This window comes from Hyperolius riggenbachi, chromosome 12 (genome assembly GCF_040937935.1).
Source record: "Hyperolius riggenbachi isolate aHypRig1 chromosome 12, aHypRig1.pri, whole genome shotgun sequence".
In the NCBI taxonomy this organism is placed as follows: Eukaryota; Metazoa; Chordata; class Amphibia; order Anura; family Hyperoliidae; genus Hyperolius; species Hyperolius riggenbachi.
Window position 1 is genome coordinate 212169303 of NC_090657.1, and position 25683 is coordinate 212194985.

General features: G+C 46.0%; 1 protein-coding gene and 1 long non-coding RNA gene across 7 annotated transcripts in view; one reads left to right on the forward strand and one right to left on the reverse strand.

The window, feature by feature from the left end:
* Positions 1–25683, forward strand: part of LOC137541819 (uncharacterized) — a 743120-nt gene that overhangs the window by 103742 nt on the left and 613695 nt on the right. For all 4 annotated transcript variants that reach the window (XR_011025281.1, XR_011025283.1, XR_011025284.1 and 1 more), the window contains exon 2: positions 9708–9821. This is a non-coding gene — a long non-coding RNA (uncharacterized lncRNA). The remainder of the gene's footprint in view (positions 1–9707; positions 9822–25683) is intronic.
* Positions 1–25683, reverse strand: part of AATK (apoptosis associated tyrosine kinase) — a 223378-nt gene that overhangs the window by 87072 nt on the left and 110623 nt on the right. For all 3 annotated transcript variants that reach the window (XM_068263327.1, XM_068263329.1, XM_068263328.1), the window contains 3 exons: positions 18475–18616; positions 9789–9868; positions 7422–7540 (listed from right to left, as the gene is read on the reverse strand). In XM_068263327.1, coding sequence (XP_068119428.1) covers positions 7422–7540; positions 9789–9868; positions 18475–18616 — 341 coding nt within the window. The remainder of the gene's footprint in view (positions 1–7421; positions 7541–9788; positions 9869–18474; positions 18617–25683) is intronic.

Here is a 25683-nt window from a genome sequence, read left to right on the forward strand (position 1 = left end):
AAGACAAGTAATCGCGCAGGGCACTTCTAGTGATGCGAGCGCGATTAAGGAGGCACGCTGCCATGCCAGGGCATACGCAGTACATTAAGACAAGTAATCGCGCAGGGCACTTCTGGTGCTGTGAACGTGATTAAGGAGGTACGCTGCCATGCCAGGGCATACGCAGTACATTAAGACAAGTAATCGCGCAGGGCACTTCTGGTGATGCGAGCGCGATTAAGGAGGCACGCTGCCATGCCAGGGCATACGCAGTACATTAAGACAAGTAATCGCGCAGGGCACTTCTGGTGCTGTGAACGCGATTAAGGAGGCACGCTGCCATGCCAGGGCATACGCAGTACATTAAGACAAGTAATCGCGCAGGGCACTTCTGGTGATGTGAGCGCGATTAAGGAGGCACGCTGCCATGCCAGGGCATACGCAGTACATTAAGACAAGTAATCGCGCAGGGCACTTCTGGTGATGTGAGCGCGATTAAGGAGGTACGCTGCCATGCCAGGCATACGCAGTACATTAAGACAAGTAATCGCGCAGGGCACTTCTGGTGATGTGAGCGCGATTAAGGAGGTACGCTGCCATGCCAGGGCATACGCAGTACATTAAGACAAGTAATCGCGCAGGGCACTTCTGGTGATGTGAGCGCGATTAAGGAGGCACGCTGCCATGCCAGGGCATACGCAGTACATTAAGACAAGTAATCGCGCAGGGCACTTCTGGTGATGTGAGCGCGATTAAGGAGGTACGCTGCCATGCCAGGCATACGCAGTACATTAAGACAAGTAATCGCGCAGGGCACTTCTGGTGCTGTGAACGCGATTAAGGAGGTACGCTGCCATGCCAGGGCATACGCAGTACATTAAGACAAGTAATCGCGCAGGGCACTTCTGGTGAAGTGAGCGCGATTAAGGAGGCACGCTGCCATGCCAGGGCATACGCAGTACATTAAGACAAGTAATCGCGCAGGGCACTTCTGGTGATGTGAACGCGCGATTAAGGAGGCACGCTGCCATGCCAGGCATACGCAGTACATTAAGACAAGTAATCGCGCAGGGCACTTCTGGTGATGTGAGCGCGATTAAGGAGGCACGCTGCCATGCCAGGGCATACGCAGTACATTAAGACAAGTAATCGCGCAGGACACTTCTGGTGATGTGAACGCGCGATTAAGGAGGCACGCTGCCATGCCAGGCATACGCAGTACATTAAGACAAGTAATCGCGCAGGGCACTTCTGGTGATGTGAGCGCGATTAAGGAGGCACGCTGCCATGCCAGGGCATACGCAGTACATTAAGACAAGTAATCGCGCAGGGCACTTCTGGTGATGTGAACGCGATTAAGGAGGCACGCTGCCATGCCAGGCATACGCAGTACATTAAGACAAGTAATCGCGCAGGGCACTTCTGGTGATGTGAGCGCGATTAAGGAGGCACGCTGCCATGCCAGGGCATACGCAGTACATTAAGACAAGTAATCGCACAGGACACTTCTGGTGATGTGAACGCGCGATTAAGGAGGTACGCTGCCATGCCAGGCATACGCAGTACATTAAGACAAGTAATCGCGCAGGGCACTTCTGGTGATGTGAGCGCGATTAAGGAGGCACGCTGCCATGCCAGGGCATACGCAGTACATTAAGACAAGTAATCGCGCAGGGCACTTCTGGTGCTGTGAACGTGATTAAGGAGGCACGCTGCCATGCCAGGGCATACGCAGTACATTAAGACAAGTAATCGCGCAGGGCACTTCTGGTGATGTGAATGCGCGATTAAGGAGGCACGCTGCCATGCCAGGGCATACGCAGTACATTAAGACAAGTAATCGCGCAGGACACTTCTGGTGATGTGAACGTGCGATTAAGGAGGCATGCTGCCATGCCAGGCATACGCAGTACATTAAGACAAGTAATCGCGCAGGGCACTTCTGGTGCTGTGAACGCGATTAAGGAGGTACGCTGCCATGCCAGGGCATACGCAGTACATTAAGACAAGTAATCGCGCAGGACACTTCTGGTGATGTGAGCGCGATTAAGGAGGCACGCTGCCATGCCAGGGCATACGCAGTACATTAAGACAAGTAATCGCGCAGGGCACTTCTAGTGATGCAAGCGCGATTAAGGAGGCACGCTGCCATGCCAGGCATACGCAGTACATTAAGACAAGTAATAGCGCAGGGCACTTCTAGTGATGCAAGCGCGATTAAGGAGGCACGCTGCCATGCCAGGGCATACGCAGTACATTAAGACAAGTAATCGCGCAGGGCACTTCTGGTGATGTGAGCGCGATTAAGGAGGTACGCTGCCATGCCAGGCATACGCAGTACATTAAGACAAGTAATCGCGCAGGGCACTTCTGGTGATGTGAGCGCGATTAAGGAGGTACGCTGCCATGCCAGGGCATACGCAGTACATTAAGACAAGTAATCGCGCAGGGCACTTCTGGTGATGTGAGCGCGATTAAGGAGGCACGCTGCCATGCCAGGGCATACGCAGTACATTAAGACAAGTAATCGCGCAGGGCACTTCTGGTGATGTGAGCGCGATTAAGGAGGCACGCTGCCATGCCAGGGCATACGCAGTACATTAAGACAAGTAATCGCGCAGGGCACTTCTGGTGCTGTGAACGTGATTAAGGAGGCACGCTGCCATGCCAGGGCATACGCAGTACATTAAGACAAGTAATCGCGCAGGGCACTTCTGGTGATGTGAATGCGCGATTAAGGAGGCACGCTGCCATGCCAGGCATACGCAGTACATTAAGACAAGTAATCGCGCAGGGCACTTCTGGTGCTGTGAACGCGATTAAGGAGGTACGCTGCCATGCCAGGGCATACGCAGTACATTAAGACAAGTAATCGCGCAGGACACTTCTGGTGATGTGAGCGCGATTAAGGAGGCACGCTGCCATGCCAGGGCATACGCAGTACATTAAGACAAGTAATCGCGCAGGGCACTTCTAGTGATGCAAGCGCGATTAAGGAGGCACGCTGCCATGCCAGGCATACGCAGTACATTAAGACAAGTAATAGCGCAGGGCACTTCTAGTGATGCAAGCGCGATTAAGGAGGCACGCTGCCATGCCAGGGCATACGCAGTACATTAAGACAAGTAATCGCGCAGGGCACTTCTGGTGCTGTGAGCGCGATTAAGGAGGCACGCGGCCATGCCAGGGCATACGCAGTACATTAAGACAAGTAATCGCGCAGGGCACTTCTGGTGCTGTGAACGCGATTAAGGAGGTACGCTGCCATGCCAGGGCATACACAGTACATTAAGACAAGTAATCGCGCAGGGCACTTCTGGTGCTGTGAACGCGATTAAGGAGGTACGCTGCCATGCCAGGGCATACGCAGTACATTAAGACAAGTAATCGCGCAGGGCACTTCTGGTGCTGTGAATGCGATTAAGGAGGTACGCTGCCATGCCAGGGCATACGCAGTACATTAAGACAAGTAATCGCGCAGGGCACTTCTGGTGATGCGAGCGCGATTAAGGAGGTACGCTGCCATGCCAGGGCATACGCAGTACATTAAGACAAGTAATCGCGCAGGGCACTTCTGGTGATGCGAGCGCGATTAAGGAGGTACGCTGCCATGCCAGGGCATACGCAGTACATTAAGGCAAGTAATCACGGAAGTGCAGAATGCTTCCAGGGACAGAAGCACGATCAAAGAGGCACACTGCCTGGCCAGCACATGCGCAGTAGCGGGCAACCTAGCCAAGTTGTGCACTTTGCTTGGCCGCGCAGCGGATCACGGAAGAGGACTGAGAGGGCAGCAAAGGACCTAGAAGACAACGGGGGCTGAAAGAGCGAACAGTGCTGCCCATAATAATTCAATAATTATTCATACTCCTGGCAATTTTTTTTTATTTAAATGTACTTTTATTCAACCAGGAAGTCATTTTTTGACGGGAAATGACATAGCTGTCTCCCAAAAGATAATAAGATGATGTACAAGAGACATTGTGGGAAAACAAAACAAACCAAAAAAAAAAACATTTCTCATCTTTTATTTACATTTGACCAAAAAGTGCCCAGTCCAAAACTATTCATACCTTTCTCAATAATCAATAGATAAGCCTTTATTAGCTATTTCAGCAATCAAACGCTTCCTATGATTGCAGACCAGCTTTTTGCATGTCTCCACAGGTATTTTTGCCCAAGCATCTTTAGCAATGAGCCTCCAAATCTTTCAGGGTTGGAGGGTCTTCTTGTCTTCTTGCCATCACCCTGATCTTCGGCTCCCTCCACAGATTCTCAATTGGAAGTCAAGACTCTGGCTGTGCCACTCCAAAACATTAATGTTGTTATCTGCTAACCATTTCCTCACCACTTTTGTGTTTTTTGGGGTAATTGTCATACTGAAATGTCCACTGGTGCCCAAGGCCAAGTTTCTTTACAGAATGCCTGATTGTTGTCCTTGAGAATCCTCATGTATTGCTCTTTTTAACCACCTTAGCGGTATGGACGAGCTCAGCTCGTCCATTACCGCCAGAGGGTGCCGCTCAGGCCCTGCTGGGCCGATTTACATGAAATAAAGAGCAGCACACGCAGCCGGCACTTTGCCAGCCGCGTGTGCTGCCCGATCGCCGCCGCTCTGCGGCGATCCGCCGCGAGCAGCGGCGAAAGAGGGTCCCCCCAGCCGCCTGAGCCCTGCGCAGCCGGAACAAATAGTTCCGGCCAGCGCTAAGGGCTGGATCGGAGGCGGCAGACGTCAGGACGTCGGCTGACGTCCATGACGTCACTCCGCTCGTCGCTATGGCGACGATCTAAGCAAAACAAGGAAGGCCGCTCATTGCGGCCTTCCTTGTTTATTCCGGGCGCCGGAGGCGATCAGAAGAACGCCTCCGGAGCGCCATCTAGTGGGCTTTCATGCAGCCAACTTTCAGTTGGCTGCATGAAATATTTTTTTTTTTATTTAAAAAAAACCCTCATGCAGCTGCCCTGGCGATCTTAATAGAACGCCAGGGTGGTTAATGGTACTGTTTACTGTGATTAGATTCCTTATTCCATTGGCTGAAAAACACCCTCAAAGCATTAGGTTCTCACCACTGTTTGGCAATGGGGATGGTGTTCTTTGGGTTGAAGGCTTCTCCTTTTTTCATTGTGACCAAACAATTCAATCTCTGTTTCATCTGACCATAACACAGAAGACCAGAAGTCGTCTTTTGTCAAGATGAGCATTTGCAAAGGCCAATCAAGCTTTTGTGTGCCTTATCTAGAGAAGTGGCGTCCTCCTTGGTCTGCATCTGTGGAACTCAGCAATGTGCAATGTCCGTTGGATTGTCTACTTTGAGACATTGCCACCAGCAGAGCCCAGATTTACCAGGATGGCCTTGGTGGTGATCCTTGGATTCTTTTTCACCTCTCTCACTATCCTCCTGGCCAACACAGGTGTCACTTTTGGCTTCTGACCACGTCCTCTGAGATTTTCCACTGTGCGGAACATCTTGTATTTTTTAATAATACTTTGCACTGTAGCCACTGGAACTTGAAAACATTTAGAAATGGCCTTGTAGCCCTTTGCTGACTCGTGAGCAGCCACAATGTGCAGCCGCAGGTCCTCACTGAGCTTCTTTATCTCAGCCATGACTGTTCACAAACCAACTGCAGAGAGCTTCAGTTTTTTGCCTGTTGAGTTGATTAAACCCGCTGATCCCAATGAATGAGGGTAATTGGGATGCTTTAGAATAGCTTGGACTATTTGGAATGGTAAAGAACTTAGGATTTTCCCACAGACTGTGACAGTTTGTGTAGGGTATGAATCATTTTGGACTGGACACTTTTTGCTCAAATGTAAATAAAAGCTAAGAAAGTTTTTTTGACAATAATGCCTCTTGTACATCGTCTTATTATCTTTTGGGAGACAATTATGTAATTTCCCCATCAAACAATTTCTTGCTGGTTGAATAAAAGTAACTTTAAGTCAACATTTGCCAGGGTTATGAATAATTATGGGCAGCACTGTACGTATTAGAATACTGCCAGCGAGCTGGGCGCAGGTTGAGCTGAATGACCGCTCTCCCTGCTACTGCTCAAATCCCCGGCGACATTATATACTATTCCTTCTCCAAATCATAGCAAACCGAAGGAAGGAGTAATTCAGAGTCCAGTGATTGCCAGACTCCCCGTGCAGTATAACATTATTACTATGGGGGCGCCTAATCTCGGCGCCAAGGGTCATGCGCTGAAACCACCTGCTTCGCTGGAAGACGACCCAGGTCACTAAAACAACCATAGATCATTTTTTCATTCTGTGACTGTCACTAAGGAGGGGGAAGATGATCCATGAATTGATGCAGCAGCCGATTTCTGTTTATATTTCAGGATTTTTTTTTCTTTTGACTCCACCTTTTAATGTACAGTATAATGTATTTACAATTACACATGTATAAAACACTCCCTGAAACAGGGATTGAAGGTGTAGCTCTATAGGCATTAGGCGGATAGATATCAGGATGGTAGCCTCAAGGATGCAGTTTAAGGCCATCTCACATATACAATCTGCAATCTAATTGGCTGGAATTGGGAATGTGTCCGGCACTCAGCTGTAGGACTTAGGCAAAGTGATGGCTAACCTTGGCACTCCAGCTGTGGTGGAACTACAAGTCCCATGAGGCATTGCAATACTCTAACCGCTCTAAGCATAACTTGGGGAGGCAGAGGCATGATGGGATTTGTAGTTTTCTCACAGTTGGAGTGCCAAGGTTAGCCATCGCTGGCGTAGGCAGACAATATTAGCAGGGTAGCCTCTGGGATACAGTTTAGGGCCCTCTCACATATATAGAGTCTAATTGTCTGCAATTGCAAATGTGTCTGGCACTCAACTGTAGGGCTTAGGCAGATGCTATTAGGAGGTCAGCCTCAGTGATGCACAATCTGCACAATCTGCTATCTGATTGGCTGGATTTGGAATGTGTTTGGCACTCACCTGTAGGCCATCTGATTGGCTGTAATTGGAAATGTGGCACTCACCTGTAGGGCATAGGTAGATCGTATTAGCAGGATAGCCTTAGGAATACATTGGGGCCCTCTCACATATTTATTGTGATTGGCTAGAATTGGGAATGTGTTCGGCACTCAGCTGTAGGACTTAGGCAGGCGATATTAGGAGGGTAGCCTTGGGGTTACAGTTTAGGGCCCTTTCTCATATAAAAACTGCAATCTAATTGGCTGAAATTGGAAAAGTGTCTGGCACTCACCTGTAGGGATTAGGCAAACACTATTAAGGGGGTAGCCTCGGGGATACAGTTTAGAGCCCTCTGACATATGCAATCTGATTGGCTGGGAATGAGAATGTGACTGGCAGTCACCTGTAGGGATTAGGCAAACCCTATTAGGGGGGTAGCCTCGAGGAGACAGTTTAGGGCCCTCTGACATATGCAATCTGATTATCTGGGAGTGAAAATGTGTCTGGCACTCACCTGTAGGGATGGGTCTCCTCTAGAAACAGCATCTGCTCCTGTACGCTGGCGCTGACCTTCAGCTCCTTCACAACCACCTGCGTGCTGCTCAGTCCCGAGTTCACCTCTCCCAGCAGTACCTGGCCCAATACACACAGCAACACGGGTGTTACATACGAGGTGACATAAAGGAGAGCTTCATACAGCGTCATCGTATGGGACAACCAATAACAGCAGTAATTCATTATTAAAAAAAAAACTAACAAGATCTCTTTAGCCGGCCTGGATGTCTCAACCTTATTAAGCGGGGCACCCACCATGCAATTTTAACTTCAGAGCCGATTTCCAGCCAAAAAAATGAGGTGGTCGGCCAATCCATTTTGAAATACAAGAATTTGATAAAATTGCATATTTGTGTCTGCTAGCTTTCATCTATATCTGATTGATGTCAGATGTGAATATCAATCTAATCACTCTCGAAAATCGGATCTGAAGTGAAAATTTCATGGTGTGTACCCATTTAACCTCGGCGGTATGGACGAGCTCAGCCCGTCCATGACCGCTGGAGGGCGCCGCTCAGGCCCCGCTGGGCCGATTTTTCATTTTTTTTTTTTTAAAACACGCAGCAAGCACTTTGGTCCCGATCGCCGCTGATGCGCCGCTACCCGCCTCGTAACAAACCCCCCCCTGCACAGCCTGGCCAATCAATGCCAGGCACCACTGAGGCGTGGATCGGGACTCCGTCTGACGTCACGGCGTCGATGACGTCATCGCGATTGTCGTTATGGCGACGGGGGAAGCCCTTAAGGAAATCCCGTTCAGAACGGGATTTCCTGACGTGGGTACGCGCCGGCGGCGATCGAGCGTTACGGGCCGACGCCGCAGGGAGGGGGGGGGGGGTTATCATGTAGCTAGCGCTAGGCTAGCTACATGATTTAAAAAATTAAAAAAAAACAACCTTCTGCGCCGCCACCCTGGCGCAGGTAATGGAACGCCAGGGTGGTTAAAAAGTACTTAGGAGCCAAGCAGAGAAAAAAGAGGATTTGCATTACAACAGCAAGGACAACCGTGTTATCATTAAACACAATACAATGCTTGCCAGAATTGACTTATTGTCAGCACAGTGAGATGTGAAAAGATACTCCAAAAATCTACGTAATGCTGGGAATACACGTTACACTTTTTGCGAATAATCGTTCTGATAGATGCCTTCGATAATAAAATTCCGACATATCCGATTCTCCCCTCGATTCTGTTCCACTCGATTTCTCATAGAAGTGAATGGAAAAAAGATAAGACAAACAAACATAAGAGAATCAAGTAGATAGATGGCGCGGAGAATTGAACGCAAAAAACATAACGTGTATTCCCAGCATAAGGTAGCCATACGTCAGATGATGATTGGCAGATCCGACCACGAGACTAATCTCTAATCAAATCTGATTAGAGAGAGATCTGTCGGCTGCCCATACACCACAGGCCGATTACAGATCAATTTCATGCTGCAACCAATCAGGTATTAGCCTTGTGAAGCTGCATCCGCTGCTTCGCCAGCCCAGCGTTGTCCCCATAATATCAAATGTTCCCCCCTAGTGTCCATTGCACTATACTTTGCCTGTCTTTCTTTTTTATTTGTATTCTTTTTTTTTTCCCCCGCCACTGGCTCCAGGCTCCGTTCTCCGTCCATACATGCGCCCCACGTGGTTCCCAGAGTAAGGAGGGCACGTGTCTGATGTCAAAATGTGCCCAGGTGTACGTCGGCAACCACATGGGGCGCATGTATGAATGGAGGATGGAGCCCGGAGCCGGTGGCAGGAAACAAAAAAAAGAAAGAATACAACTGAAAAAGAAAGTATACTGATGAAGAAGGAAGAATACAGATGAAAAGGAAAAATACAAATGAAAAAGGAAGAATAGAGATGAAGTAAAAAGAATACAGATGAAAAAGGAAGAATACAAAAGTACAAAGTAGAATACAAATAAAGAAGGAAGAATACAGATGACCGTTTTTTTTGTTCTTATCTACAATTAAAACAAATAATAATACAAATAATAATAGCTTAAATAAGAAGCTAACCTTCAAAAATAATTAAGATTTAACATGGGCATATTTTATGAATGAAAATGTCTGCTGAAAAGTTTAGCAAACATCCCGGCATGCAGTACCATACATTACAGAAATGTATGCAGCTGCTGCATTTGATTGGTCCATTTCAAAGCTGCATATATCTGCATAAAATCTGCATCCGCTCAGAATTAATGACCACCCCTAATAGTCTAACACCCTCCAAATCTTCCTCTACGCAGATGAAATCCAGAGCCAAGAAATGAGAAGCACAAATGCAGCAGTTCCTCAGATCAGCCAGCAGATGGCAGCAGAACACTCACCTTCCCGAACCAGCCGCAGCCAATCTCTTTCAGGTATAGCAGGCTCTGTCGTCCCAGGTCTGTGGATTTAATAAGTTGCACTGCAAAAAAGAAAATCGTATATTGCAACATGCATCCAAATGTTCTGTAGTATGTGTAATTCTGTGCATCTGGTATTCCATTTTTATAAATTTATAGGTTTGTGCAAAGCGTAACATCTCAGTGTACTTTAATGTGGACCTGAATTTTTACACAGGACAGCAGGAAAACATAAAAAAATGCACCCTGTATGTATTTAGAGAGTTTAGCCTGTCTAATTCCCCCTCATTTGTGTCTAATCACAAGCTAAGTTGTAATTTGATATTTCCCCTATGTCAGCTGACTGCCATGGCAGATAAGCTCATTTGAAAGCACAGGCTGTTAACAATATGGGCTTGATTCACAAAGCCGTGCTAACCGTTAGCACGCTGGTGAAAAGCCCATTATCACGCCTAAAGTCAGTTTAGGCGTGATATAATAAACATGTGCGCAAAGTTTTGCGCGTAAAATTTTATGCGCGCAAAACACCATCAAACCCTTTGCGCGCGAGTTTTTCCCTCAAAGCGGTGCTAACCTACTTAGTGAAATGCTTATCACGCCCAAAAGTCTTTAGGCGTGCTAACTAGGTTAGCACCGCTTTGTGAATCAAGCCCTATGTCTGCTTCCATGAATCAGGAAATAGAAATAGTGCAGAATTTCTTTAAGATTAGTATCAGCTGTAACAAAGAAATGTTTTTCTGTAAAGGTTATTATGCTGCTGCTTATCTTTCAGAGCAGAGAGGAAGTTCTGAGTTCAGGTCCACTTTAATGTGGTTAAAGCAGACCGGAACTCAGAACGTTCTCTCTGCTCTGAAAGATAAGCAACAGCATAATAACCGTTACAGAAAAACATTTCTTTGTTACAGCTGATACTAATCCTGCAATAAACCAGCAGTGTGTCTACTTCCCGCTTTAATGGAAGCAGACATATTGTTAACATAATTTTAATCCTCCAGTGGTAGACAGGTCATGTGTATGCTCGGTGTGTATTCGACTCCACAAGTGGGGCTTGCACTCTTTTGCAGGTAGGCACTTGCCTGTTTTGAGGTAGCGCTGTTCATTTCCTTGCTATGTAATATTTTTAATCACACCAGAAACAAGCATGCAGCTAATCTTGTCAGATATGAAATAATCTCAGAAACACCTGATCTGCTGCATGCTTGTTCAGGGTCTATGGCTAAAACTATTAGAGGCAGAGGATCAGCAGGATAGCCAGGCAACTGGTATTGATTTAAAGGAAATAAATATGGCCGCTTCCATATCCCTCTTGTTACAGTTGTCATTTAACTACTTAAAGACCGCCTCACGCCAATGGGCGTGAACGCGGTGGCAGCCCCAGGACCGCCTAACGCCAAGTCCTGGGGCTGCAGTTTGCCAGGGAATGGCCGCGCGCATACGCGATCGTTCCCTTCTGCTTCACGGAACAAAGTTCCGTGAATAGCCTGCTAGCCGCCGATCGCGGCTAGCAGGCTGCTTGTAAACGTAAGGGGAAAGAAATCCCCTTTGCTTACAAGCGTACAGCACTGCCGGGGGCTGCAGCGCTGTACGAGATCGGTGATCCCCGGCCTCTGATTGGCCAGGGAGCTCCGTCCTCTCATAGGCTGATGCGTATGAGAGGCGGAACAGGACGGATCGCCGTCCTGTTCCAAATCAGATGCCGGAGGGGAAGAGGGAAGGGGAGGGAGGGAGGGAGAGAGAGCTTTGTAAAGGCTAACGAAAAAAAAAATACAAACTGCCGCATCGATCGGACCCCTCCGGCGGCATGTCCCCTTGGGGACAAAAAAAGGAGGCGAGTCCAATTGCTAAGCTCCTAAGCTGGGCTGTGTTGGTGGCTGAAAAGCCTGCACAGCCCAGAACTGCAGAAAACGGCCTGGACTTTGGGGGGGGGGGGTTAGCACTGTGGGCGTGAAGTGGTTAAGCTTCCATGCAACTAGTAGCAATCTTGTCTTAGGTCTTCATAATGTACTGTATATTTGCCCCACTGTCACCTAAGGCAACTGGAACCACTAGGTGCCCTATTGCAACCCTACACTTCTGTGCAACTAACAGTAATGTAGTCTTAGGTCCCCATATGGTCTGCTGACCACACTACTGCCAGTTGTACGGAGGCTTAAAATGCCAGTTTAGTCTTAGGTCGACGTAATGCATATTTGCATACACTTGGCTCTGTGAAACAAAGGCCATCACAGTACAAGCTTTCACCGCATGACACAACCGACGCTAGAGACATTCAGTGCCCAACATGCCAAACAGCCTCCATTTTGTGACACAATGTCTCCAAACTCCTTCGCGTGACATTTTTGACTTTTTCCATAATCCCACGTCCATCTGCCTACCGCCTCACCCCGGGATTCCAGGGGTGAATACCAAACCCTGGCACCAACAATTGCTGCCATTGTACGGTGCCTGGCACAGCCCGACACGCCCTCTGCAACAAGTGGACACTGGAGCCATTCTGCACGCCAAGATAGGGAGGCTGAGGCCCGATGAAAAGGCTCCATTGTGAGGGGACAGGCCTGTGTTCTGAGGGCTTGTTGTACGGCCTGTGTGACCTGTCTCTCCCCCACACAGCTCCACGGCTTCTGACAAACAATATTCATTCCTCAGGAAGATTCCAGTCCTACTCTTTGCTGTTAACACATGAAAACCAGACCAAAAGCAGCATTAGGGCTGAGTCCATTTTGTGTGAGGAGACGATGTGGTCAGTGCATTCATGACTGCAATTTTCCCTCCTACACACACCAAGACAGATGCCATATTCACAGTAACAGATGTCCAAAGAAAATAACCCAGAGGGCTCCTTTTTATCGGTTCACTTCAACAATATGGCCGGAAGGTACAAGAATAAAAGACATAACATCAGAATTCAGTGAAAACTGCATGAGATTTAACCAGATGTAATTGCTAGTGGAAAGAAGGTGATCTGAGGTTTTGATCGTTCCTGCCAGTGAAGTCATATGAAAGAACCAATAGGGAAGCTTAAAAAGTTCATAAAGGGGGAGTTCCACCTAACACTTGAGAGCTTACTCCTGACACATTTTAGCAACAACAGGACTTGTGCTGGGTGTATCTTTGGAACAATAGAATGTTTGGCCATTCCATTTATAATGCAGGGGATGTAGGTTATCATTATATTGCTCAGACTGTATTGCACAGGTTTATGTCAGAGACACTTTAAGGTAGGGGGCACAGCTAGCGATCACACTTTCTAGGGCTCGCTGAACCACATCACAACTGTGCTGGATTTCCCCCGATCCCTAGCCGTCACCTCTTACACCCTCCCATCCAACTCTGAGTCATAAAGCTGTCCGGATGGGCTGTATGGGCCCAGTGCTGTCTTTTTCGGGGGCCGGTCATGTCAATGTGACACCAGGATGGTGCGACACAGGAAGGGCTGGCCAGGGATCAGGGGCAGCGAGCCATGGTGGGGTTCGGTGGGACAACCTGTATTTGCGTGCTTGCGACCTACAATGCAAACAATTTGCCCATCAGGTTCGCCCGGCAAATCAGACCATTCCGCTTCAAGTGACTGATGCTTCCTCTTTCGGCAGGAGGAAGTATCGGGGTAACAGGAAGCATATGACATGCGAGGCAGTGAACCCCTCCTGACCCTTTCCACTTGCTCTGGTGCTGAACAGCGGCGGACGGGAGCATTCGGGTGTTCAAATTCACTATACCAAATTCAAATACCAACACTATTCCTGATATTGATGGTACTGTTCATTTCCTTGACGCATGCACCCCACATGCTATATGCCAGTAGTCACGTGGTACCCGAATGTGACAGTATGGCGGACACTAGCAATCAGTGTGACAGTATAATTGCATTTGCACCGGGGGTAAGGGTGGGGTGGTTGGGGGTCAGGCTGACATAAAACATCAGGTGGGGCAGCTGCACCCGATTCGGCCGCACACCGATCGGGGATGTTGGCCCAAGATTTTCCAGCATGTCTGATTATTGCATGCGACTAATTGCATCCAGAAATTAGTTGGTCAATCGTGCATGCTCTCTTAGTGTCACTGACTTTCTTTTTATTCGATTATAATTATCTAATTGGATGGTCATTTAGCTGCCAATTGGGTAATCTATGAGTACCGTTAGGGTTAGTTTCCACTAGGAGCCACTGGGTGAATCAGAAACGATATGCTGCAAAAATGCAGTCCGAATCGTGAAGCCATGCCATGTGTGGCTTTAGGGATTTGGGTTCATGCTGCAGGAATCTGTAGTGTACCATGCAGATTATCACAGCTTAGCGATCTGGACGGCAAAGCCATTGAAATAAAGATGGGCACCGTTTCCCCGCTCCCTCCCGCCTGCAGGGAAATGCTGCAGACTAGTGCCCAATTTGGCGATAGTGGTAAAAGTTGAATCAACCCTGGTGAAATATCTTCCAGAGAGATGGGAAAATATCCAAAAAAGAGCAAGACCCCTAATACCCAAAGATGAGTGTCCGAAGGAGGAGGAGGTGGTGATCAACAATGCCAAAGGATGGAGTGATGACTGTTGCATTTGGCTTTTAGGAGGTCATTAGCCTCTTTGGGAAGGGCTGTTTCAGTGAGGTGGTTGGAACGGAAACCAGACTGCAGCTAAGCCGTAAGTTAGAGGATAAGTAGTTGGTTAATTCTTCATGGACTAGTAGTAGTAGTAGTAGTAGTAGTAGTAGTAGTAGTTTGGAGGCAAAGGGGAGAAGCGACAACCGGCGGTAGCTGGGGAGGTCTGGAATCCAGGGAGGGTTTTGGTGTAATGACAGGATGGAAAAATGCCAGTGGAAAGGGACAGGTTAAATGATACCTGAGGCGACAAATCGGGTCCCTTACTGTACCTCCTATCAACTCCAATGTGGCGCTGCCTCCTTCGAAAAACATGCATTGGGCCTGTTTCCACTACACGCAGATTGTATGCAGAAAAACTGACTCCAATGAATGCCTATGGGCCCGTTTCCACTAAACACACTCTTTCTGATGCAGATTTTCCCATAGGCATTCATTGGAGTCAGTTTTTCTGCATCCAATTTGCATGTAGTGGAAACAGGCCCTTAACTGTGGTTACTGCACATGTGTGGCCACGGGCGTATGTCACGTCAATCACGCTACCGTGGATGGGAGTGTTCTGCGCATGCAGTTTTGTAAAGAACTGTGTATACAGACAATTGTACGGGTCAAGGAGGCTCAGGCATAGTCTGTGACCTTTCGAAAGGGGATATCGGCACACTGGAGGGGATTGGAAGCACCACGACGGGCCTGATAGACTGCGGGGGGTTGTTGGAAGAAGCCCCAATTAAGAAAATCTCAGTTTTTTTCCCTTGTGTTGAGTTTTCTTTTATGGAGAAGTTAGAGCAGGTATGAAAGAGGAGGAGAGCTGTGCATGGGGGTAACTAGAAATCATGGGGCCTCCCAGTAAAACTTTGATGGGATCTTCTTAATGTTCACAACCCTTCCCTTGCCTGGTGACCCTCACAGCCTTGGGGCCCATCTCACAAGGGCCATAAAACAAGTGCGGCCATAATGATCTTCACACCCAACAAGTGCAGCCACAAAACACCGGATCTGAAGTATCTGAGGAAGGGAAGGCTAGTGATTGGGTCTGGATTGGCCAAACGGCTTGGGGGTGTGTTCTCCTGCTTACCCGGGCTTCTTAAAGCGGACCCAAACCAAACATTTTTTTAATTAAAAATATTTAGTTGCACCACTCTGACAGATACAAAGATAAATAAATGCTCCTTCAAACCTATGATCATTTCAGTGCTTTCTTTTCACCCTTCTCTTTTCATAGCTAGGGTTATACTGGGGGCAGCCATTAGCAATTCCTCCATTGCCGGACACCATCTACTCCACCAGTTTGCCGGAAAAATCCCGGCAATTTGAAAGGAAGGGAGGGGTTCCTCCAATAAATGTAAAATATTTTATATTTGTCATCATGCAGCTGAAAAAAGGCTGCTATTTATTATTATAATTTAGAAAATAGATTTTATTTCTGAAATCTTGTATTTTTAATTTGGGTTCACTTTAAGCTCTGTTCTGACACTTGTTCACTGTCTGCTCTAGCTAACACTTTTCAGTGAAGGCTTCAGACCTTAGTCAGTTCCGTGTGTGGCTTGAACCAGCAGGACACCGGGGATTTCATACTAGCTCAGCTTACACACACACACACATATATATATATATATATATATATATATATATATATATATATATATTTGCCTGTTTCTCTGACTTCTCTCTGCCTGCCGATTCTGTACCTTTGCCAATCTGATCTGTTGCCGACCTTCAGTGTTAGTACTGCCTTCTACTATCACTGTCTGTAAGACCTTTCCCTTTCAGGGAACGTTGGATACTTGTCTGTCTGCTAGTGCCCACACACATTAGCAGATCGTTACAATATGTAGCTATGATATGGCTACATAACATGACCATATACATTATATATAGCCCAACCATGTGCTATGTACATATGGCTAGACCATCTATCTATAGAAGGGCCATGTATTTATAGACTGACAATGTGGCTGTGGCATGTACTCTCCGAAATACAGGTGTAACTGGAAATATTAGAATATTGTGCAAAAGTCTATTTATTTCAGTGATTCAACTTAAAAGGTGAAACTAATATATGAAATAGGAACCCTTTGCAGGTGCTTTGGGTGAATTAGCTGATTAGAGTCTGACACTTTGAGCCGAGAATATTGAACCTTTTCACAAGATTCTAATGGGCTGAGATTTTGATTTAGGGGTTCTCATAAACTGTAATCCATAATCATCAACACTATTAACAAATAAAGGTTTGAGATATCTCGCTTTCCATGCCATGAGTTTATTTCATGTATTAGTTTCACCTTTTAAGTTGAATTTCTGAAATAAATAGACTTTTGCACAGTATTCAATTTTTTTTAGTTTTACCTGTAATGCCGGAATTGGTTTTCAACTTGCTTTCGAAACAGTGATTGTTTGGGGTGACCCTTTACCCCTGATCCAATTACAGATGAGGTGGCTGGGCTCTGTGTATTCTGTGTGAAGGAAGGTGGTGGTGGTGGTGGGAGGGGGGGGGGGGGGCAGGATATTTGTTGTCCTTCAGAAAGTCTAGTGGAGATTACTCAATTCTCATCAATTCTCAGATGTTCTAAAACCGCTGGGTGCATCCCCCCGAGTCCCAGCATATGGTACATCAATAAACGCTAGTTACACATATATGATGCATGGTCATCTGCAGGAGGTAATTATGATGCTTATACACACAGTCCCCAAGTTAAAAACAATTTGTGTTAAGGCTATTATTGCACACCAAGCGCATCCTGATTTTGGGAACACTGTTACTTTTCGGCTCGCACGGCCAACTTATTTTTCATGGTAATAGCAAGAACTCATTCACACGTAATGCGTTCTGATTTTCCTGTATTTTGATTGAGGACTACATGGAGAAAATCGCAAAACACAGCAAAATCGCATTGAAAAATGATATTGTGATTGGGTTTTGCATTTTTGGTTTGAAAGAGCCCTTACAACGTTTCATACATACAAAGTTGTCTGCATGTACAAAATATACAGCACTGATTTTATTACTTATTTTTGTTGTTACATGTCACAGGTATTGTATAAAATGTTGAAAACCAGTTAAAAGCACATTGAAAACAAGAAAAGAAAACATGGTTTATGCTATTTGTCCATATCCAGAGTTTTCTGAAAGTAAATAATTTATCCAAGTAGAACACATTACTTGGCTTACAGACAAACAGTCTCACATAACCAGTTTGTAAGTAGCGGACCAGCAGTATTCAGTATTATATTTTAAAATCAATCTTGAGTGGTCCAATGTTAGTCATGGAGAGAATCTGAAGACCTAACAACAAAAGTTATTTAGCTGATGCATTTAATTACTAACTGTACAAGATTTCCTTGCAAGCTTTCAAAACTTTTTAAGTTTGTTCTTCAGACATGTTTCAGAACGTTTTGTATCATTCCTGCAGAAGAAACTTAAAGGGGCACTATGGCGAAAGGTTGTAAAATTCAAAATATGCGCAAACATATACAAATAGGAAGTACCTTTTTTCCAGAGTAAAATGAGCTATAAATTACTTTTCTCCTATGTTGCTGTCACTTACAGTAGGTAGTAGAAATCTGACAGAAGCGACAGGTTTTGGACTAGTCCATCTCTTCATGGTGATTCTCAGGGATTAATTAATTTTCAAAAGCACTTAGTGAATGGCAGTTGCTCTGTCCAACTGCCAGAAAACTGTGTAGCGAGCAGGGAAGCTGGCCAGTATCACTGTATTTATTTAGGGAATATCTTTATACAGAATAAAAGCCTTGCTGAAAATCTCCTATGAAGAGATGGACTAGTCCAAAACCTGTCACTTCTGTCAGATTTCTACTACCTCCTGTAAGTGACAGCAACATAGGAATTTATGACTCATTGTACTCTGGAAAAACATACTTCTTATTTGTCTGTTTACAATTTTTCGCCATAGTGCCCCTTTAAAGTTTCGAAAGCTCTCAAAGAAATGTTAGTCATAAAAGGGATCACCTAAACAACTTCTGCTATGTCTTAAGTTTTTAAAATCACTTCATTATTTTTTGGGTGTGACCAAAATATGCATTTGGTGTTGAGAAGATGGCATGGTGAGAAAAGGCTTACCTGAGCGGCCGGGCTGCTTGAACATGGGCACCGAGACCTCGGTGAGCGGCAGAACGTAGACTTCGGGGCCATTCTGGGCAGCCGGGGTGCTCTGTAAGGAGAATTCTGTGGTGTAGTCCTCTCCTTCCACATTGTCCAACTCCTGCAGGACAGTAACGGACATTTATTAGAAAACTTAGAGAGGGAGGGGGGAGGACTTGTCACCTCCCCCAAAACTTAACTCCTTACCCGACAAACCTCTGGAATACAGGAAATATTTAGAGCGTCACTTTCCCAATAGGGTCACCACTATGCTTAAAGGACATCTGTGTTGCGAAAATCTTAAAACTTAAAATATATTCAAACATATACAATTAAGAAGTACATTTCTTCCATAGTAAAATTAGCCATGAATTACTTTTCTCCTATGTCGCTGTCACTTATAGTAGGTAGTAGAAATCTAACAGAACGGACAGGTTTTGGACTAGCTTATCTCCTCATGGGGGGTTCACAGGGATGTCCTTATTTTCAAAATGCACTTAGTGAATGGCAGTTGCTCTGTCCAACTGCAAAAAAGTGTACGCTGAGCAGGGAAACTGGCCAGCATCTTTGTATAAAGTTTTTTTTTCAGGGAATGTCTTCACAAACAATAAAGGTCATGCTGAGAATCCCCCATGGAGAGATGTACTAGCCCAAAACCAGTCAATAATGTCAGATACCTACTACTTACTGTAAATGCCAGCAACATAGGAGAAAAGTAACGCATGGCTCATTTTACTCAGGAAATAACCTATTTCTTATTTGTAAGCGTTTTTAAGATTTTCGCAACAGTTCCTCTTTAAAGCAATACTGAAGTGATCATGAAAAAGTAAAATAGTCATCTATGTAGAGGGAAGGCTCTGTATCCCATAGATCCTCCCCTTTCTACACTCCATGCCCGCGCTCCACCGCTGTCCCCCACGTGAAAGTTATTCATAGAGTGGAATAAGCCTTCAGCAGGGGCGTAACTACAAAACCATGGGGCCCAGTGTTCTCCCCAGGCTCTTTTAGCCGGGTGCTCCACCCGGCTAGATTTGGTGACCACCCGGCTGTCATCGGCTCACCTCCTCTTATGCTGTAAGCGGAGTTGCCCTGCATTTTCATCTCAACCCACCCGGCTACTATTTCATGCCACCCGGCTACTATTTCATGCCACCCGGCTACTATTTCATGCCACCCGGCTGAAAAAAAATTTCTGGGGAGAACACTGGGGCCCACTAGTAAAACTTTGGGGGGGGGGGGGGTGAGGGGGGAGGGGACATCTCACTAGAGCAGCCTTTCTCAAGCTTTTTACCCTGGAGGAACCCTGCAAATAACTTTTGATTTCAAGGAACCCCTGCAAACTATGTTTTGATCTTGAGGAACCCCTGCAGTTATTATGCAGGCGGTGTGGTCTTTAAATGTAGGTACTCCCTATTACACTGCCACTCATTATCCTAGTGCTTTTTATTAAGGTGCTCATTAGTGCCCCAATTTAGTGCTACTTGTTACAGAACCCCCTATTATAGTGCGCTCTATCATACTTCCCCCACCATGGGGGAAATGCCAAGGAACCCCTGCTGAGTGCTCAAGGAACCCTGGTTGAGAAAACCTGTTCTAGAGTAATAAAACAAGTGTGGACATCATAACCTTCCCACCCACAACAACAACAACTGCAAAATCGCCTGATCTGAAGCATGGATCACATTATGGGAGGACATTTAGTAGTCGGCGCCCCCTTACAGCTCTGGACCCCCCTGCGACAATCCCAGGGGCTGCTTCCCTATAGGTATGCCTCTGGCCTTCAGGAATCCTTATGGAAACTTTGAAAGTGCTTGCATCCTTGTGTATTCTGAGGACTAGCGGGTCTGTACAGCGCACATGGAGGCAGGTGTCTCTGGAAGCACCTCTGGGACGCCAAGGCTTCTAAAGCCTCCTAAGGAGTCCCGAAGACGTCTATTTTCATAGGGGGGAGGGGGGGGGAGGGGCGAAGGGCACGGAGAGAGGACTGGGAGCCTTCCCTTTCCATAGGCGCATATCTACAGCTTATTTACAGGGATATTTCAGTATTGCTTTAAAGGACCACTATCACGAAAAAAGTAGGCAGTTCGAATCTGACAGAACCGACAGGTTTTGAGCCAGTCCATCTCCTCATGGGGGATTCTCAGGGTTTTCTTTGTTTTCAACAGCATTTCCTGAACAGCAGTTGCAAAGTCTAACTGACAATATAGTGTGCAAGTGAGTAGGGAGGCCGGCTGGTATCTTACTATTTTGGCAGTTACACTGCTGTTCAGGAAATGCAGTTGAAAACAAAGAAAACCCGGAGAATCTTCCATGAGGAGATGGACTGGCCCAAAACCTGTCGGTTCTGTCAGATTTTACCTGCTCCTTTTTCGTAATAGTGGTACTTTAAAGAGGACCTGTCATATAAGTACAGCGCGCTAACCGATTGCGCCACTGGAGCAGCTAAAGAGGACCTGTACTGACATATAGTGGAATGTAGTACATTATTCAGGATTCCCACTTTTATGTTAATTACCCTGGTTTCAAGCGGACCTGAACTCAGAACTTCCTTCTCTGCTCTAAAAGATAATCAACAGCATAATAACCTTTTTCTCTGTTACAGCTGATACAAATCCTGCAAAAAATCTGCAGTGTGACTACTTCCTGCTTTTATGAAAACAGACATAGGGTTAACATCCTGTGTTTACCTGTTAGCTGCTCTGCCGAGGCAACCAGCTGACACAGCTGAGAGATCAGATTACAGTTGTGATTAGTCACAGATGAGGGGGGATTAGACAGGCTAAACACTTACAGGGTGCATTTCTCTAGGTTTTCCCTCTGTCCTGTGCAAGAGTTCAGGGGTCCACTTTAAGCATCAGAAACACTGTATCCATCTATTGCTGCATATTGGTATATAACCCCACCCACCCAGTGATGTTTAGCCTAGGCTGTTTAGTTATGCAGAACTCTCTTCCCAGATCATTCTGGGAGACCAGGTGTTATTTCTATTGGCTTCGGGACATAATACAAAACAAATGTTCTGCAGTAATGCTTCTACCAGCAGTAAAGAGGTTTCCACCTGTGATGAATTTAAGAATGTAGCTTGGGGAGAGGAAAGCTTGATTAAATCATTTTTTAATGATTTAAAAATAAGCAATTCCAGTCATTAAGCTATATTCAGTAAATGTCCTCGAACTGACAGCTGCATGCATAACTTAGGCACCTCATCCTTAAATGACCACTACCGTGAAGCATTACAAAATGTAAAATGCATACATATATGTGCATGTTTCGTAGAATAAAATGCACCCGTGTTCTCTCCAGGCTCTTTTAGCTGGGTGCTCCACCCAGCTAATTTTGGGGCGCACCCGGCTGTTATCAGCTCACCTCCTCATCCTAAGCTGTAAGCAGAGTTGCGCCCCACCCAGCTACTTTTTCATCCCACCCGGCTGGAAAAAGATTCTGGGGAGAACACTGTGCACTATAAATTACTTTTGTCTATGTCACTGTCTCTTACACTAGATAGTAAAGATCTGACAGGTTTTGAATAAGTCCATTGCCTCATGGGGGATTCCTAGGATTTTCTTTATTTTCAAAAGCATTTACTGAATGGCAGTTGCACATACAGACATTGCTCATATAAGCAATTCACTTTGTATTACTGGCAAAACTGGTCGGTTCTGACTCCAGCGGCCTCCTAGCCCATACCGCTGCTGAGCCAACATACACAGCAACAATATGGACATATATCACGAAGCTAGATAGCCTGCTGCCTGTTTTTGATGCTGGACGGGGTGAGATCTCCTGTTTTAATTTGTGGCACAACCCTTATTCAAATTTTGCCATCCTCTGATGTTTGTAACAGCTTTTAAAGGGAACCTAAACTGAGAGGGATATGGGTGTTTCCTTTTAAACAATACCAGTTGCTTGTCAGTCCTGCTGATCTATTTGGCTGCAATAGTGCCTGAATCACACACCTGAAACAAGCATGCAGCTAATCCAGTCTGACTTCAGTCAGTGCACCTGTTCTGCATGCTTGTTGAGGGGCTGTGGCTGACAGTATTAGAGACACAGGATCAGCAGGGGAGTCAGGCAACTGGTATTATTTTAAAAGAAAAAATCCATATCCTTCTAAGTTTAGGTTCCCTTTAAGATCCAAGTGATTTGTCAACATGTCAGATTTACCGACATTTCGTGGATAAAATAGCAGCCTCATTTACATGGTTAGATGGGATTGGCCCATCCTTGTACGAGCCAGTCTTAATATACAGTAGAGTCTTGGTTATCGTGTACAGATGGGGATCGGCTGATGCTGGATAAGTATGCTTTCTGGATGCTTGAGACTTAATGTTAAAAATAGACTTTACTAATACAGTACTATACTCCCATTCTATATACATAACATGATCTCGGTATTAAATGGTAATGCAGTCATTGAAAGTCTCTTAACCCTGGCAGAACTGTGGAACTCAGCACAGCAGAACCCACAAACTGCCTGAGAAGTTTGCCTTCACTGCTGTATACACATTTACTGTTTTGGACTGCTATGGAGTCCGATTCCTGCTGCAAAGATACAGATCTGTGTTTGGACTGTGATTGGGTCAGACCACAAAGGTCCACAATCACTGTCATATGAATAGTTGCACTGTGATTGGATCCCAGAATGAGGATCTTTTGAGGATTAATTAACAGTGGCTTCTACCACCTCTATGGACTGTATGCCACAACCCCCTATACCCAGAGATGGAATAAGATGTAATGGGGCCCTAGGCAGGGTAATGGATTTGGGGCCCCCCTTGTGGTCCTTTTGGTAAGCTGAAGTTTAGACAGGTCAGAGAAGGTTGCAGGTGAGCCCCTTGACACCCACTGGGCCCCAAGCACCTGCCTAGGTTGCCTGGTGGATAATCCTGCTTTGCCTATATCCTATAATCCCGCAACCACCCCTTCACTTCCCACAATAAAGCTATTTGCTTTGGCAATGCTTACTGTATTCAGTCCTGCCAATAAAGCTTTTTTGTGATTTTGATATAGTTTTGTTATCCAATGAGGTTTCTTCTTTTAAAAAAATGACTGATTTCTTAAAGGTTACCCGAGGTGACATGTGACATGATGAGATAGACATGTGTATGTACAGTGACTAGCACACAAATAACTATGCTGTGTTCCTTTTTCTCTTTCTCTGCCTGAAAGAGTTGAATATCAGGTATGTAAGTGACTGACTCAGTCCTGACTCAGACAGGAAGTGACTACAGTGTGACCCTCACTGATAAGAAATTCCAACTATAAAACACTTTCCTAGCAGAAAATGTCTTCTGAGAGCAAGAAAGAGGTAAAAAAAAGGGGAATTTCTTATGAGTGAGGGTCACACTGTAGTCACTTCCTGTCTGAGTCAGGACTGAGTCAGCCACTTACATACCTGATATTTAACTCTTTCAGGCAGAGAAAGAGAAAAAGGAACACAGCATAGTTGTTTGTGTGCTTGGCACTGTACATACCCATGTCTATCTCATGTCACATGTCACTTTGGATATCCTTTAATTCAAGAGGGACTGAGTATCCTTTACCTTATGAAATGTACTATTTGTCATTTCTGAGACACCCCTCTGACTATTTATAGAACGTGAGCCCACACTCCATAAGTTGGTTGTCACACTCTGTACGTTGTAATTAGCAAATCATTCTTGGCAGGATTTATTCCTCTCCTGGCGGCTGCAGGGATGACATGTACAGGCGTCCGTGGATTGGCATGGCATAGAGCCCATGATAGCGCTCCCCCTGTACAGTTCAGGAGTCACAGTGATGACATTACTCACACATGACTGTCTGTGGCACTGCAGCTGGCACAGGACTGGCTCTGTGGATTAGCGATGCCAGCTGCTGCCTTGTTTACTGATGGAGGAGGCCACAGGCATGCCCCCCGACACCACTTGCCCTGCACCCACTTCCCCAGCCTTGTACAATCACCTCAGGAATCCTGCGCTTCCAGATCACTACAGAGATTCCCAGCTTCCTCCTCCTCAGAGAGGACTTCATAAAATGGAAAGTCACGGTCATTGTGTGCCATCTTTACTCTACAGCATATGGCTACTATTAAAGATGGGAAATGGCATAACTCCCAACTGTGAGGCAGGAGAAAAATGTCGCCATAGGCTGTAATATTAATTATGGCTGTAGCAGCACTCAAAGGTAAATTTGGGCACCGGCAAAAGATGGAGCCCAAATTACGAAAAAAGAGCAATTTGTCTGCCAGCAATAGTTGGCAGCCAAATTACATATTTGTATAAGTAGACAGAGGCACCAAAAGGATAAAATATTCTAAAACGTTTAAAATGAGAGGAGGCAGAGGTGGACTTACCTCCTCCAAGCAGACACACACGAGTGTTGTGTATATTCAAAACAGCAAACATGTATTTATATACTCCAGAAAGTGCAAGTGCCACAAGTTTTGCGGGCATCTCCCGCTTCATCAGGCAATAGAAACTGAGGATAAAACTCAAATAGGTCTGGTGCAAAGTTCAGCGCCACTATATCGGGCCCTCAATGTCTCTTTTCTATGTCCCTTGCAAATTATATCTTTCTCCATGGTGGACTGGTGGGGGAATAGTAATGTACGCTGCCAGGAAATTTGCAATAGCAGGGTGAGCCTGTTTTTCGTCTTTACCCTGCACCCAAATTTCCCTGGTGCTCTTTTTGGATGTATGCTCCAATTTTTGAAAATGGAAGCTGAGGCGAGAGAGATATGGAGGCTGCCATAATTATTGCCTTTTAAACAATACCAATTGTCTGGCTGTCCTGCCGATCCCTTTGGCTGCAGAAGTGGCTGAATTACACACCTGAAACAAGCATGCCGCTAATCCAGTCACACTTCAGCCACTAGATCGACCAGCAGATGGATCCCTCTGTGATCGAATCTGATCAGAGGGATCTATTGGCTGCCTACACTGCAAACAGATTTTGAATCAATTTTACTATGAAGTCGATTCACAATGTGTGGAGCTGCCGCTGCGCCTTGCATACATTACCTGATCCGGCCGGCGCGAGTCCCCCGGTCTCCGCTGTCTCTTCTCTGCTCTTCGTCGCTCTGGGCTTCAGCTTCACTTTACTTCCTGTTGGGGGAAGTTAAACAGTAGAGGGCACTCTACTGTTTAAACTTCCCCTGACAGGAATTAAGTGAAGCCAGCTGGAGCCCAGCGCAGAGAAGGGACAGCA